This window comes from Pholis gunnellus (assembly GCF_910591455.1).
Source record: "Pholis gunnellus genome assembly, chromosome: 16".
Taxonomy (NCBI): domain Eukaryota; kingdom Metazoa; phylum Chordata; class Actinopteri; order Perciformes; family Pholidae; genus Pholis; species Pholis gunnellus.
In genome coordinates, this window is record NC_136543.1 from 7290923 (window position 1) to 7304392 (window position 13470).

The following is a 13470-nucleotide window of genomic DNA, read 5'->3' on the forward strand; positions in this document are numbered from 1 at the left end:
CACAGCTGTGCTTCGTGGGCATAATGGCCAATTGCCTCCCTGGCCTGGGGGCCGTGTGTGATAGACTAGGAGTTTATTTTGGACAAAGCTATGTGACAGGTTGCATCATGTTTTCTTAAATTGTACAAAGCAATGTGGGGTTGAGGGCACAACAGACACGTGCACACACTCCACTAAACAGGCATGCAATAGAGTACATGATAACGGGATGTAAACTGGTGTTTATACAGTGAAATGAAGAGATTTGTAGAAGTGGCATTTTAAGAGGCTTAAGAATAAGAAGCAGGAATATGTTCACACCAGCTTTGTGTGCTGCGCTTGTAAACATTGGTACATGTGATTCTGGCAGATTGGGAAACTAGAACTGTGGCTGGTAGCCAAAAACTGTTGAAAAAGTTGCTCCATTAAATTAGTTTACTTTTAATTTTATTTGAAATAAAAAAGAATCGTTGTTTTACATTTACAGCAAATTGAAAGGCTTTTAATTAATAGTAATTACACAATACTCAGTCAGGTACAGATGTAATCTCTAAATGCGTCAGCTAGTGTGACTGACACAAATGACCATGAGGAACCAGTCCAGTTTTAGTCACCCTTGGTCTGTTTTACATGCCCTTGGTGTGCCGCAGTTGGGGTGGGGTGGGAGTGGGGGGAGTGGGGGGAGTGGGGGGGGGGGGAGAACTCCAGTAACTAGAGATAGATTAATTTCTCTCGGCTCTCCTCCATGCAGCTGAATTATTCCCGCTCCTCATGAAGGCACCGTCAGAGAGCAACACGGCTCATTATCATGCAAATCCACTAGCAACTGTGAAACACGGGCACACAAGTGCACACGCAGACACAATCACAGATGGCATCATTCATCCTACGTGGGGTTCTAACAGGAGAATGATTATGGTAATGTATGTGTGAATCTGAATGTCATTGACGTATCCATAGTAGGAAGCTGGTAATGAAACAGGGAAAGCAGGGGATAGAGCCTGTGCTTTCTATCAGAATGAAACTTCAGTGTGTTGGTCGTGTTGGGGCTAAGACACATACAAGGCCCTGATATCATCCACGTATCCCGTGTCTTTTCAGCATGCGGCTGTCATCATCTTTTTTTGTTTCCACACTCTCCTGCTTGGCAGCAGTGCCACTCTGCGATTGGCCGAAGGAACTGAAAGGTTCATCCAATTGAGGGATTGTGTTGCATCAAAGAGTTTGTACACAAGGCAGGAGACCAGCACATTTGTAGTTGTTGCGGCGCGTCTCTGATCCTGTTATATGGCCTCTGTAGAAGACCGAATGTTGGATATTTAAAAAACAATTCATAGAAGTGTATGTTTTTTTATCACTTTGGGCTCAGTTGAAATACGCAGAAATACATTTTTATATTGTATTTTGCAACTTGTCCCAACCTGTTATTAAAATCTAAGCTGTCCAAAAAACTGGACTAAAAGAAACCACAAGATAGGATCCTTACTACCGGCCATAACTGTCACAAACTATACATCTCTAATTCAGGCTGATCTTATCAGCCTGGCTGTCCGACCCACCATTGGCTCACTGCCACCCTGTAGTGTTTATAGACCCGGTATGAATGTGTGTCTAAAATAAGCGTTTCCTTCCTAGTCTCAATACATCATGTCGAGTGTAAAGACACTGATCACGGAGCACAGCTGGCCAGACTTCTATCGATCCTCTCTGTGTGGTCTTGGAGGGGGGGGGGGGGGATGATTAAGTTCAGTATATTGGCCACACATGCAGCAGTAATTGGAGACAGTGGCTGCCAAGAATATAATGGCACTTAAAGTCCCAGTGAAACGGAAGTTTGAGGAACTGAAGCTTCTGTCCTTTTACATATTTCACAGTGAAACGGGATATTGGAACGGCGTGCAGTTACAAGATGGAGTTAAATCAAATCCTTCACATTCAATTGGACCTCTAACAAGTGGGCAGGCGTAGTGTTTCTCACACACACACACACACACACACACACACACACACACACACACACACACACACACACACACACACACACACACACACACACACACACACACACACACACACACACACACACACACACACACACTCTCCCCCCCTTACCTGTTGTCTGATAAGGAGGATGACGATGGAGAGATGAAAGGGAAAGTTAGTCGATTTTCAACTGCAGCGCAGGCAATACATTCAGCCTCCCTCCATGCCGCCAAGCAGCACCCAAACTTCCTGCTCACCCGCTGGTAAAACCCTGCCGGGCGTTTCACATGTACTATTTGTGCTGTAGGGACGCAGAGCTGGTTAAAAAGCAGCAAAGTTTCCCTCAAATGAATTAGGCCTTGGATTTCTCTCTCTTCCTCTTGCTCTCTCTCTGTCTGTCTGTGGATGTGTTTTCTTATAATTCAGTCTTTGTGAGAACCGGTTATGAGTGTAAGACTGAGCAACGTTTGGTTTAGGTTAAAGGTAAACTAAGATTGGGCTAATTTCTTCTCAAATGTTGAGGTTAACCGTGTACTGCTTATGGTTAAGGCTGCGGTTGAGGGCTGAGTGTCCTCACAAGTATAGCAATTGTATGTTTGTCTAGTTGCTGTAGTTGTAGTTTGAAGGCACTATAATTTGATAAAGAATATTAGTAATATGCACCTTTGCCGTCTTGCCTCCTGACAGATCTATGTCTCCTCTCATTGGATCTTTCCATCTTTTGATTTTTCCATGACATTGATATCAGGCTAATTATTTTAGGTCATGACCTCTTTTCTTTAATGAGTGTAGCCAGCCTCTTGAAATTCGACCTTTTGTGGCATGGACCACATTAATATACTTTCCAATACAGACTAGTTGGTTTGTGAAAAATAACACGTGTGGATATATAAACCCTCATAAGGTTCCAATGATACCTTCCTGCATTAAACTGAACTTCAAGGTGCTGGATAAACTATGCTGTTATCAATCTGCTAAATGTAACCTGTTTGTCACAGTATGTAGCCTCATTGTGTTCTGGACTACATGTGATTTATCACACTCTACTTTTAAACGAGGTAAAAACACGAGTAGAAAAATCAGCACTGCCTTCAGATCTCTCCACAAAACCGACAGGGTGATTAACATATTTGGAGTGTTTAAGGAAACATAAGGATCTCTCCATGCTGTGTTGTTCCCACCAGTCTTATCACAGCCGAGCCAATCCCCGCCGAGCTACTCGGCTCAATGGAAAACCTGCAGTCTGATAGACGGAGTTCCCACACGTCCTGGAAAACCTGGAAAACAGTGGACCAATTTTTCCATTCACAGAAAACACATGGAAAATTAGAGAAAAGGTCAAATGTCCTGAAAAACGTTCTCCTATCTCTCAGAGCCCCCCCCCCCCCCCCCCCCAAAATAGATAACGTTGCCGTCTGAAAGGGCTGACTTATGATCAGGATCATATTAACGTTTGTACTTTGGTTATGTTGTGAAAGCGCTGTGAGCACACCACTAAGTCATGTCACAGGTCAGACGGCATTGCAAGTAAAATGGCCAAAACTCTGAATATTGTAAATTACATTATCCTTCAAATGTAAATATCAGTCACTGCTTGCTGGTAAATTTGTATTATAATATTTTTAGATCCTACATCTGTCATTCCCGTTCATCAACCTATCAGCTTAGATTGCTTTGTGATGACAGTATATTGGACTCAAGCTGAATTTTGATATATTTTCATGTCATCGTTCCTAACATTGTGCTCCATTGCAGCAATGAGAGGTCTTGTTGACTGTCTGCTGTGTCTCTTATTATCTTTTTATATTCCTTCTGTCCCTTATGCTCTCTCTCTCTCTCTCCTCCTGTCGTTCTCAGGGTCTAGATGAGGAGGCATTAGTTGACCATGGGAAGTCCAGCTTCACCACTCTCACAAGCTATGAAAGGGAAGATTTGGAAAGTAAGTTTAAAGCTGAAATATTCTTCCTGTGACGAATGTGTTATAAATTGATGGTAAGGGTGGGCACCTAAGCCTGCACATGTAAAGCAGAAACGATTGTTGCCTTTTCTAATTCTATTAAATGAATGCTTTATTTATTTGCATTCATTCACTTTCTGCTGGTCTCTTTATTAAGTCTGATATAATTGAATATTATTATATATTTTTATCGACTATGTGATTAGATGATGAAGTGTCAATGCTGTTCACATGTAGAGCACGTAGCTGCACAATATCTCCCTCGGCCCACTGCTCTTCCTTTATGTGGGTCCACCACACTTCATATCCTCCATCCTCTATTCAATAATATCTCCATTTATCCTGTTCTCCTCTTTTGTGACACCCCTGGAGCCCTCTGCTCTCTGTCCGGCTAAGCTGTTTATTTTCACTCCATCCTCCTCTTTCATCTCCTCTTTCTTCCTCTTCCTCTCCATCTCTGCTTCTCCTCCATCTGTTCGGCTCGTGTGTACTGTATGTCACTTGTGCCTTGAGTGCTGCATCCTGGTTTCATTCCTTCTGGGTTCCCTTCTCAAATCAAAGAGAGATGACTCATCTGTGAAAAATGAGTATTGGCAGAGAATGTAGGGCAGAAATAGGGCGTTTGCATTTCAGAACACAGTTTCTGTGTGGCAGTAATAATAATGAGGGGAAGTAAACATTCGGGAGAAAGCAGAGGGGTGAAAAATGTCAACGTCGTACTCTGGTTTCCTTCAAGTCGATTGTCATGAGAACTAAAAAGAAATGGAAATAGGTTCTCTGTCGTTGGCCTAACATCTTAGCGTGTCTGTCTTTTACTGCAGTTGTAACCGACTGGGACAGTGACACTGTTCTTGTAGGCTTAAACTTTCCGTTTTACAATGTAGCCTTGGATTTTGAAATTGAATTTAGACCGTTTCATTTTGAATTCCATTCATATTCATGCTGTCCTCTGGGAATCATCTGACATAGTGCTTGCTTTGTCAGTTCATTAGCTCTGTGTGTGTGTGTGTGTGTGTGTGTGTGTGTGTGTGTGTGTGTGTGTGTGTGTGTGTGTGTGTGTGTGTGTGTGTGTGTGTGTGTGTGTGTGTGTGTGTGTGTGTGTGTGTGTGTGTGCAAGAAATGGAAAGTGTTCTACTGTAAAACCTGAAGCCTCCCGTCTATCAGCGGTTCTACTCAATTTCAACCTTTTATTTTGTTTACAAGATGCTTCCCTGCTTTGTTTCATTGTCCAAATTGTGTGAAAGTGGCTGTAGAGGAAAAGGTGTCTTATTGGTGTTGCACTTTCCTTCTCCCCAGGCCACAGAGCGGTGTACGTAGGCGTCCATGTTCCTCTAGGAAGGGAGAGCAAAAGGAGGCATCGCCACCGAGGACACAAACATCACCGAAAGAAGAAAGAGAGAGACTTTGAGGAGGGGAAGGAGGATGGCCGGGAATCCCCCACATATGGTTGGAAACACTCCTCCTAAATGTCCCCGTTTACTACCAAACCACACTCTATTCTCCCTCTAAATCCCTCTCTACTGAGTTTCTATCAGTCAGTACTCTACCTTGCAGTTGATGTCTACGTTTAGAGCCTTCAACTGTGTTTATTCATACAAGCGCAGGACTCTCCTCAGACAATAAACAGAAACCCGAGCAATCCACAATGGAGAGACCTTTCACAGCACACTAACTGCCTACTAAGCTGTGATTTGCCTGCTCATAATGGCCATGATCATTTAATTTTAATGCAATAGGAATGCTTTAAGACATCTTCATTTAAACCACAGGAAAAGCTGAAAGCTGCTCAACATTGTACAGTTTCCCAGGTTATAGCACCAGTCTGCTGTTTCTCACCATCTTTCAAATAGCTCTGAACAAAACATTCAGCTCTAAAAGGCATCAAAGGCCAGCGTGAACGGGCCTCTGACACTGATTGACGGCAGTGACATTTTAAGTGATCCGTGCGTTTGTGTGAGAAATTGGTGCATCACCGCAACTGCAAGACTTGTGCGCACCCAAACAATGCTTTGAACTCTGAAGGGTTATCTAGGGCATTTCTCATTTCCCCTGTTTCTACAGCCCCGATTCCTTTCCTCGCCTCCTCTTCTTGCGTCTTCGTCCCACTCACGGGAGATGGGAGCGGGGGCGAGGAAAGGAATTGAGGATGCATCAGCTGTCCATTTTATCTAATGCATAGCATAACCGTGTTCATGACCATTTATATATTTACTAATAATTGAATTCGCTTTTTGTTTTTTTTAATACACATTTATGTCACGATTAGAGCAGTGGAATTGTATGTAGCCTGTATTTAAGATACAAACAAGTAATATCAAGGTTAGAACAGTGAAGGGCAGAAAGTTGATCGTCATAAGTAACTACAACTTATGAATACCGAAGGAACAGTTACGTTTTTAGAAACCTGCCACGGTTTGAGACTATTTCCAGCAGTGTGTCACACCTGTTTTATACGTCGCGGGTGCCGAAAACACTTCCACCAAGGATACACCAGTGTTTCCTCGCTTACAGGTAAGCCTGCTCGCTCCTCAAGATGCATTTTAGGAATGAGAATGTCCGTCAACATTGAGCGCTGAGATTGATTTCCGAGTCACAAGCCGGTGGATCGAGGACACCAGCAGGCACAAAATGGAGAAAGTATAAAAGCCCCCAATTGTTTTTATGACAACAACACAGTTTTGGTCCTGTTCTGGTGTTCAGCACTGACTGAGGGCACACAGCATCGCCATTTATAACCTTCTGAAACAACACTTTTATATACTCATTTATACAGTTAGACCGAAGCAGAATCACACACACACACAGTTAAATGTAGCATCCGTAAGCAGCGGCAACACCAATATGAAGTGTACTCGCATGTGCATGATACACAACAGACCACCACACAGTGCCCAGTCGTTCCATCTCTGCCTCTCTGCGACGCTTAGTCTTGTAATCTGCCTTATCGATTTCCGTTTTCTCTCTCTGGTTCCAGATATCCTGATATCTGCCCTCTAATTTAATCAGACATGAATAGAAAATTGCTGAAAAGCTTGCAGGTTTTCATTAGGCACACTTTCTCAGCATCAAGCCTGCAGATGTATTGCTTCTTACGTAGTATAATGAAAGCCGTTACAGTGGTGTAGTGGTTTTTATTGCACCCTACCCCAAAAAAGTAAAAGATGTACTGGCCAACGACACGCATGTCTTTTAATCCTACTACAGCTTCCTTTTATTATGCTCAGATACTCTGTGGAGTTTGACCAAAGTTATGTTTACATTAGAAATTGTATTGTGTGTCCTCTTGAGCTCAAACAAACAAAATACATTTCCTTACTCACCAAACATTTCCAAAGCAGAACATTTTGGAACATGCACTGTTAACACCCTTGTTCACTAGCCTGCAGTCTTCGTCTTCCCCGCCTTTACTGGCACATTGCTGCATTTCTTGGCACATTACAGCCACCTGCAGATCGGTGGAAAAGTGTGAAACCGTTGGCAGGACTGTGCATGTAATGTGCGAACAAAGGTCAAAAACTCCACAGGTTACCTTTTTTAATAACACCTAATCCCTGAAGAGTTGTACTGTTGTTGTTATTGTAAACATTGTAAATATGATCTTTTCCCTTTTGTGCAGACACACCATCCCAGCGGGTCCAGTTCATTCTGGGTACAGAGGACGATGACCTGGAGCACGTCCCCCACGACCTCTTCACTGAGCTGGACGAGCTCTCCTTCAGACATGGCGGTGCCACTGAATGGAAGGAGACGGCCAGGTCAGAAAGAAAGCAACTCGAGGCACAAAGGGCATGACGGCAACTGCAGAAAGTGAAAGCAGTGCAGAAAGATAGACCTTTTCAAACTTAACGTAAACATTTTAAATGGGCCCCATTTGTATTTCCTGTTGCAATGCTTGTTAATGCAAAATCTGACAGGAAGTAAACTTAGACCAAAGCTGTTGAGTGGCAATGAAAAGGTTTATAGATCTGTTGGCTTTTTGTACAGACAAAGTTTAGTTAATTTAGTTTTCAGAATTCTTTTAATGCATCTGTACGAAAGCTTTGAAGCATAATTAAAGCATATTATTGAGTGGAAAGCCTGATTTCGGTATCATGATCATGGTTATTAGTCACTATCAGCCTCAGTGGCTACATTTACACGACATGTGCACATTACTGTGAACATTTTTAATACCATAAGTAAGCCCGTCTTCATCGCAGATCTGAAGAGAGCCAGACTAGGCTCACACTCAACCTCAGGGTCATTTTAGTCAAAGTTTGAAATTATAATTGTGACTTTCGGAGATCCGTCTCTTATAATACTTGAACTATAATCAAGCTTTTGTTCATTAATTGTAATTCGTGGATTCACAAACCGTTTTGTATCTGTATGTGTTGTGCTCTTGGTGTTTACCTTCAGGTGGTTGAAGTTTGAGGAGGACGTGGAAGACGGCGGGGAGAGGTGGAGTAAGCCCTACGTGGCCACGTTGTCACTACACAGCTTGTTTGAACTGCGTAGCTGCATACTCAACGGCACGGTCATGCTGGATATGAGGGCCAACAGTATCGAGGACATTGCGGGTACACTTTTCAATACTCACTGAAAGATGCATGACATATTCACACCATTTTACTGTATTTCTTCTGTAGCCGTGTGGTGACTAGTATGAGGAAAAACAATGCAAATAACTTTTCCTCACTATAGTAATATAACATTCAGTGGTCCGCATATCTTGCTGTGCGTTTACGTCCCTGTCTTTGTACGACTCAGACATGCTGATAGACAGCATGGTGGCGTCGGGCCAGCTGAAGGAGGACTTGCGCCACAACGTCCGGGAAGCCATGCTGAAGAAACACCACCACCAGAACGAGAGAAAACTCAGCAACCGCATCCCTCTGGTGCGCTCCTTCGCTGACATAGGCAAGAAACATTCTGACCCGCTCTTGCTTGAAAGAAACGGTGAGATCCAAGCGACGCACTCGCATTTCTTTTTCCTCCACATTCTCCACCGCTGGGTGGAACTCTTCCTAAAAATCCACTGTTCAAATCCCCCAATGCCATCGTAGAAGGTGGATGGTAAAAGTGAGTAAAATCTAGAGAGTGATCTCAGTCGGCCCCAAAAATGAAAGAGAAATCTGGGTGCTACTGACTGTGCTAACCTGTATTGCTGGCCTGGCTCTGGGTTTTGAATTAATGATTGTTTTCACTCTAAAGGTTGACACTCAGGAAATATTGCTTCACCTGCAACTGCAGTCAGCATTGTGTGTTTTTTTTAATTTATTTTTTTACTGGGCATGGCCACAGTGGTGTTGATGTGTGGTGTGCATTTTAAGATCCCGTAAGATTTCTAAGAATGAAAGAAATGTCACATTCTCCACCTCCGTGCCTGTGGTTTTTGTTAAGCTTGCATTTTTAATCTCATTAAAAACGCAAATGTCAAAGGTAAAAAAAAATATACATATGTCACATTGATGGCTGGTGATGATGTATGTCTTGTGTCAAATGAGTATGTACGGTGTAGGATTTATGACTGGTCTGTTGTGGTAGAGCACACGTTTGCTTACTGTGCACTGACATCGCGCTAACTCATCCTCTCCTGCATGCACGTCTCTCTGAACTCCCGAGTTTCGCCTCCGACGTGTCGTATGATCCGTTTGTTTGGAGTTGAATGAGACGAGCTGTTTTGGCCCTCGCGGACCCTCACACGTGCCTCACTGAATCATTCTTAGTGTCTTCTGCTCACAGCCATGCTTTCCGCTCAAGCACGATTCTCTCTTAACTACACCTCCTGCCCCGCTCCTGCTGCCCACCCCTTCTGGCTGTGTCTCCTCCAGATACCACCTCTGTGATGTACTCCGACTTCACGTGTTTTTCCTCTCTGCTCCATCCCTTATTCCTTTTCCTCCTCCTATCCCCTGTCTGCCATTGTCTCCTCTGTTAGGAGAGGGCCTGTCCTCTTCACATCTCTCTCTCAACAAGGCAGGGGCAGCCTCCTCTGTCTCCAACCTCTCCCAGAGACGAGAGTCCAGGATCTCCGTCCTGCTCGGCCAGCTCCTGCCCTCTTCTTCTTCTTCCTCTTCCTCCAACACTGGGCACGCCCCAGGCCCTCCGCTCCTCGCCACCCCTCAAAATACCCCATCCGCCTTCCGCCGCTCCTCCCAAACCCACGGCGCAGGCCTTGGCCCTCAAGGCATCCCCGAAGTGGTGGTATCGCCTCCCGAGGACGACGACCCACAAAACTCTGCAGAAGAAGAGGCCTCATCACCGGAGTTCTGCCGACGAGCATCCTCGGCATCCCAGGGCTTCGAGCTGATGCCCTTAGAAGGCAAATATCTGTGTAGCCTGCTAGTGTGAGTCACGGCTTGAACAGAGAACACTAGCACTAGCATGAAAGCTCTGCTCCCTGTTCAAGGGACAGTTCACTCCAAAATTAAAAATGCATATTTTTCCTCTTACCTGTTGTGCTATTTATCAATATAGATTGTTTTGGTGTAAGTTGCCCAATTATTAGACATCTCTACGGCTGATATCTCTAAAACTAGACGAACCGCACCAAAATAATCCACATTGATAAATAGCACGACAGGTAAGAGGGAAAACATGTCTTTTTGACTTTGGGTTGAACTGTCCCTTTAACTTCCAACCCTGCGGTCATCTCATCAATAACAAGCAAGGCTCACTCACTAAGACGCTTCTCCCACTGTATTTATCCACCGTTTTTTGACACTTCTCTCCGCCTCATGATTCTTGCTTCTCTCTCTTCTCTGTGTACGTCTATTCCACTGACCCATTCTTTTCTACTAATATCTCTCGCTCTCTGTGCTCTCCACACTCTTTACTTGTTTTTGCCATTCAAACTTCTCTCTGTCTCTTAACACATTTTCAATACATTCCTCAGCGTCTATGACTTGCTTGGCCCCGTCCCCATTCACACTTCCGACATTGTCGTTGCAAGGCTGCCTTCCAAATTGTCTTGGTCTGTCTTTCTCCCCTCCTGCATCATGTGATGTTTTATTGCCACGTTTAGCTTTCTTCCCCCATCTCTTTTATCTCAGTCAATGCATTGCACGTAAGACCCGTTAGAAGGGATGTCCCGGTCATTTTAGCTTTTTGTCAAATTCACTATTTTCTCTCTTTTTGCGTGTCATTTAATCTTGGGTATCTGTAATACTTATCATATGCATAAGATAGGTGCATTATACAGTTGCCCAATATGAACTTAACCTCAAGGAGGCCTGTGTTCAAATCATTAAAGCCAACCCACACCGGTTTAACAGCTTGATATCTGCATCAGTGCTTTCCTATTATACAGTAATTTAACCACAGAATTTAAAGCAAGGACCTTTTTGTGTGGATTTTGTCGACACCTGTGGACATAAGCGGTAGTGTTTACATGAGCATCAACCCCTTTTGTTGTGAAGGTCTTGATCTGGCTAGCACAGGCATTTGTTTTGCAAGTTAGTGAAAGAAAGACTCGATGTATTTCGTGAAAAACAGTCTAGAAAGAAATGGTCCAGTTCAGGATTAGTATTGAAACCTTTCACATCCCATAATTCAAATCTATAAATAATTAAATAATCGGCCAAGTTTCAATATTGTTGTCAGCCGTGTTCTCTCACGGCCCCTTTTTTTAATTTAAATTTTCATTCTCTCCTGTCAATTATTTTCTTTTTCTCTTTGCTGATCCTGCTCCAGTGTCGGCCGTAACCACAATATATAATGTAAGAACGGACCAGATTTGCAGAGCATCTCTTTATTCCTACTGGAATACAATATGAACATTCAAATGCATTTTTTAAGGTGCACCTGGAAAATATAGTTGTTTTTCAACCCAAATTACACATTCTCTTAGTGTTGATATCATTAATTAGATTTGGCTGCAGTTTATTTTTCGTGCTGCTCTGCTATTCGCTCACTCACAACGTTGCATTTAGAGGAAGTTATTTTTGTTCAAGCTCAGTGCATCGGGGCCTTTTTGATAGGCTACATTTTCAGAGCACAATTTAATATAATGAAGGATTAAAAATGGATTGGGGTTTTAATTAGTGATACCGATAAATGTAAAAATAAATACCTTTAGTCTCAGTCACAGATCTTACAGATAGGCTCGGGACATCCCTATAATATATGTGTTTTATCCCCATTTTGACCACACACACACACACACCGATGTAGACGTCATGCAACTTGCGCTTTCCCCATTGATTCAGTTGGCACACATGCTCTTCCTTTTCATCAATTCCCAAGTGTAAACATTCTTTTACCCGATTTTAAGAGTAGTAATATAAGCCAGAGACCAGGGTGGGCGTATTGGTACTGTATGTACCATCTTATTGGCACCAGCAGTGACTTTTTGTTCTTCCCAAACCAAGCCTGGTCAGTTTATTAATAGACTGTGTTTGCATTTCAGCGTGTGCGTCTGTTTGTGTCTCACTCTGGGAATGGCTCCATTTCAAAGTTTGGGTCAATAGCGATCACTTGGTGGGAGCTCTATCTGAAGGGTTGCGGTGGTCTTATTATAGCTGAGAAGCTTCTATAATTGTACCCTCTCGGAAAATACTCAGTATTTCACGAGAAGCCAGCGTCTTGACATCAGTGTGTGGGTTATTATTCAGAGGGGGAGTTTCAAGCCTTCATCATCACAGTTTAATAACACGCTATGTCGTTAAATCAGCTCTATTGTGCAACGTTGACTCAAAATAGCAACTGTCTGACTGTATTGAACAGCTATATAGCATTAGACAGTCAAGTGCCCTAATATGCCTTTTGAAAGTAATGTCTCTGGATGAGGTTAATAATGAGTGAGGACATAAGTCTAGTAGTCAACGGTGTGCTTGCCATTTCTTTAGACACGGGCTGTAATGGTCTTGACTTGTCCGCTGGCTATTTATACATAAAGAGGCCATGGATCCATTGAGCATGAAGTCATGGGTGGAATACCTGTATCCAGGCCATGCAGGGACTCACTGGTACACTCGCTCCATGTTATTCTAGACCTGTGTGAGAGCTTTTTAAACTCTAAGCATTTCTCTTTGAAAGTTATCTAAAACATTTATCTTATTAAAGATTTTTATAAATGGCCGCATCTAGACTTATTGGAACCTAGTATTTAACATGATACCTGTACATTAAATACATGCATTCATCCGTACAACTACTACAAAAATCTTTTCACCTTTTTGTCAGAATTGCTGTATAATTTTAGGTATTTATGTTACTGTTTTGCAAATGAATGGGGAGCGTTATGACGCCATGTTTAAAAGACCAGTTTGGGGGAGCATTCCAGGGCTTAGCTTCCTGAATGAAGCATGTTTGCAATTGCAACCTAAGCTAATCCCTCCCTTATTCCAAGAGGCTTTGTCGGGTATGTGAGCAATCCTGCTCCTGTTCAGCAGTCACAGCTTCCCAGCATCCACTGGGGTTACTCTGTGGTACAGTTCAGGGGTATGGATCAGTGGCCAGACCACATGCTGTTTATATATGGCTCATATTAATTTTTGTTTGGGATTATTGAAAATGAAAATGCAGCATACTGCGTAAGCCTTTATTAATGCATTTTGTTTGACGTTGGC

At 43.1% G+C, this 13470-nt stretch overlaps 1 protein-coding gene across 2 annotated transcripts in view; it reads left to right on the forward strand.

Moving 5' to 3' along the window:
• LOC306708066 (sodium bicarbonate cotransporter 3-like) overlaps positions 1-13470 on the forward strand; it is a 41026-nt gene that overhangs the window by 10918 nt on the left and 16638 nt on the right. For both annotated transcript variants that reach the window (XM_079175757.1, XM_079175758.1), the window contains exons 2-7: positions 3820-3901; positions 5216-5365; positions 7536-7674; positions 8318-8478; positions 8669-8818; positions 9840-10223. In XM_079175757.1, the coding sequence (XP_079031883.1) occupies positions 3820-3901; positions 5216-5365; positions 7536-7674; positions 8318-8478; positions 8669-8818; positions 9840-10223 (1066 nt within the window). The remainder of the gene's footprint in view (positions 1-3819; positions 3902-5215; positions 5366-7535; positions 7675-8317; positions 8479-8668; positions 8819-9839; positions 10224-13470) is intronic.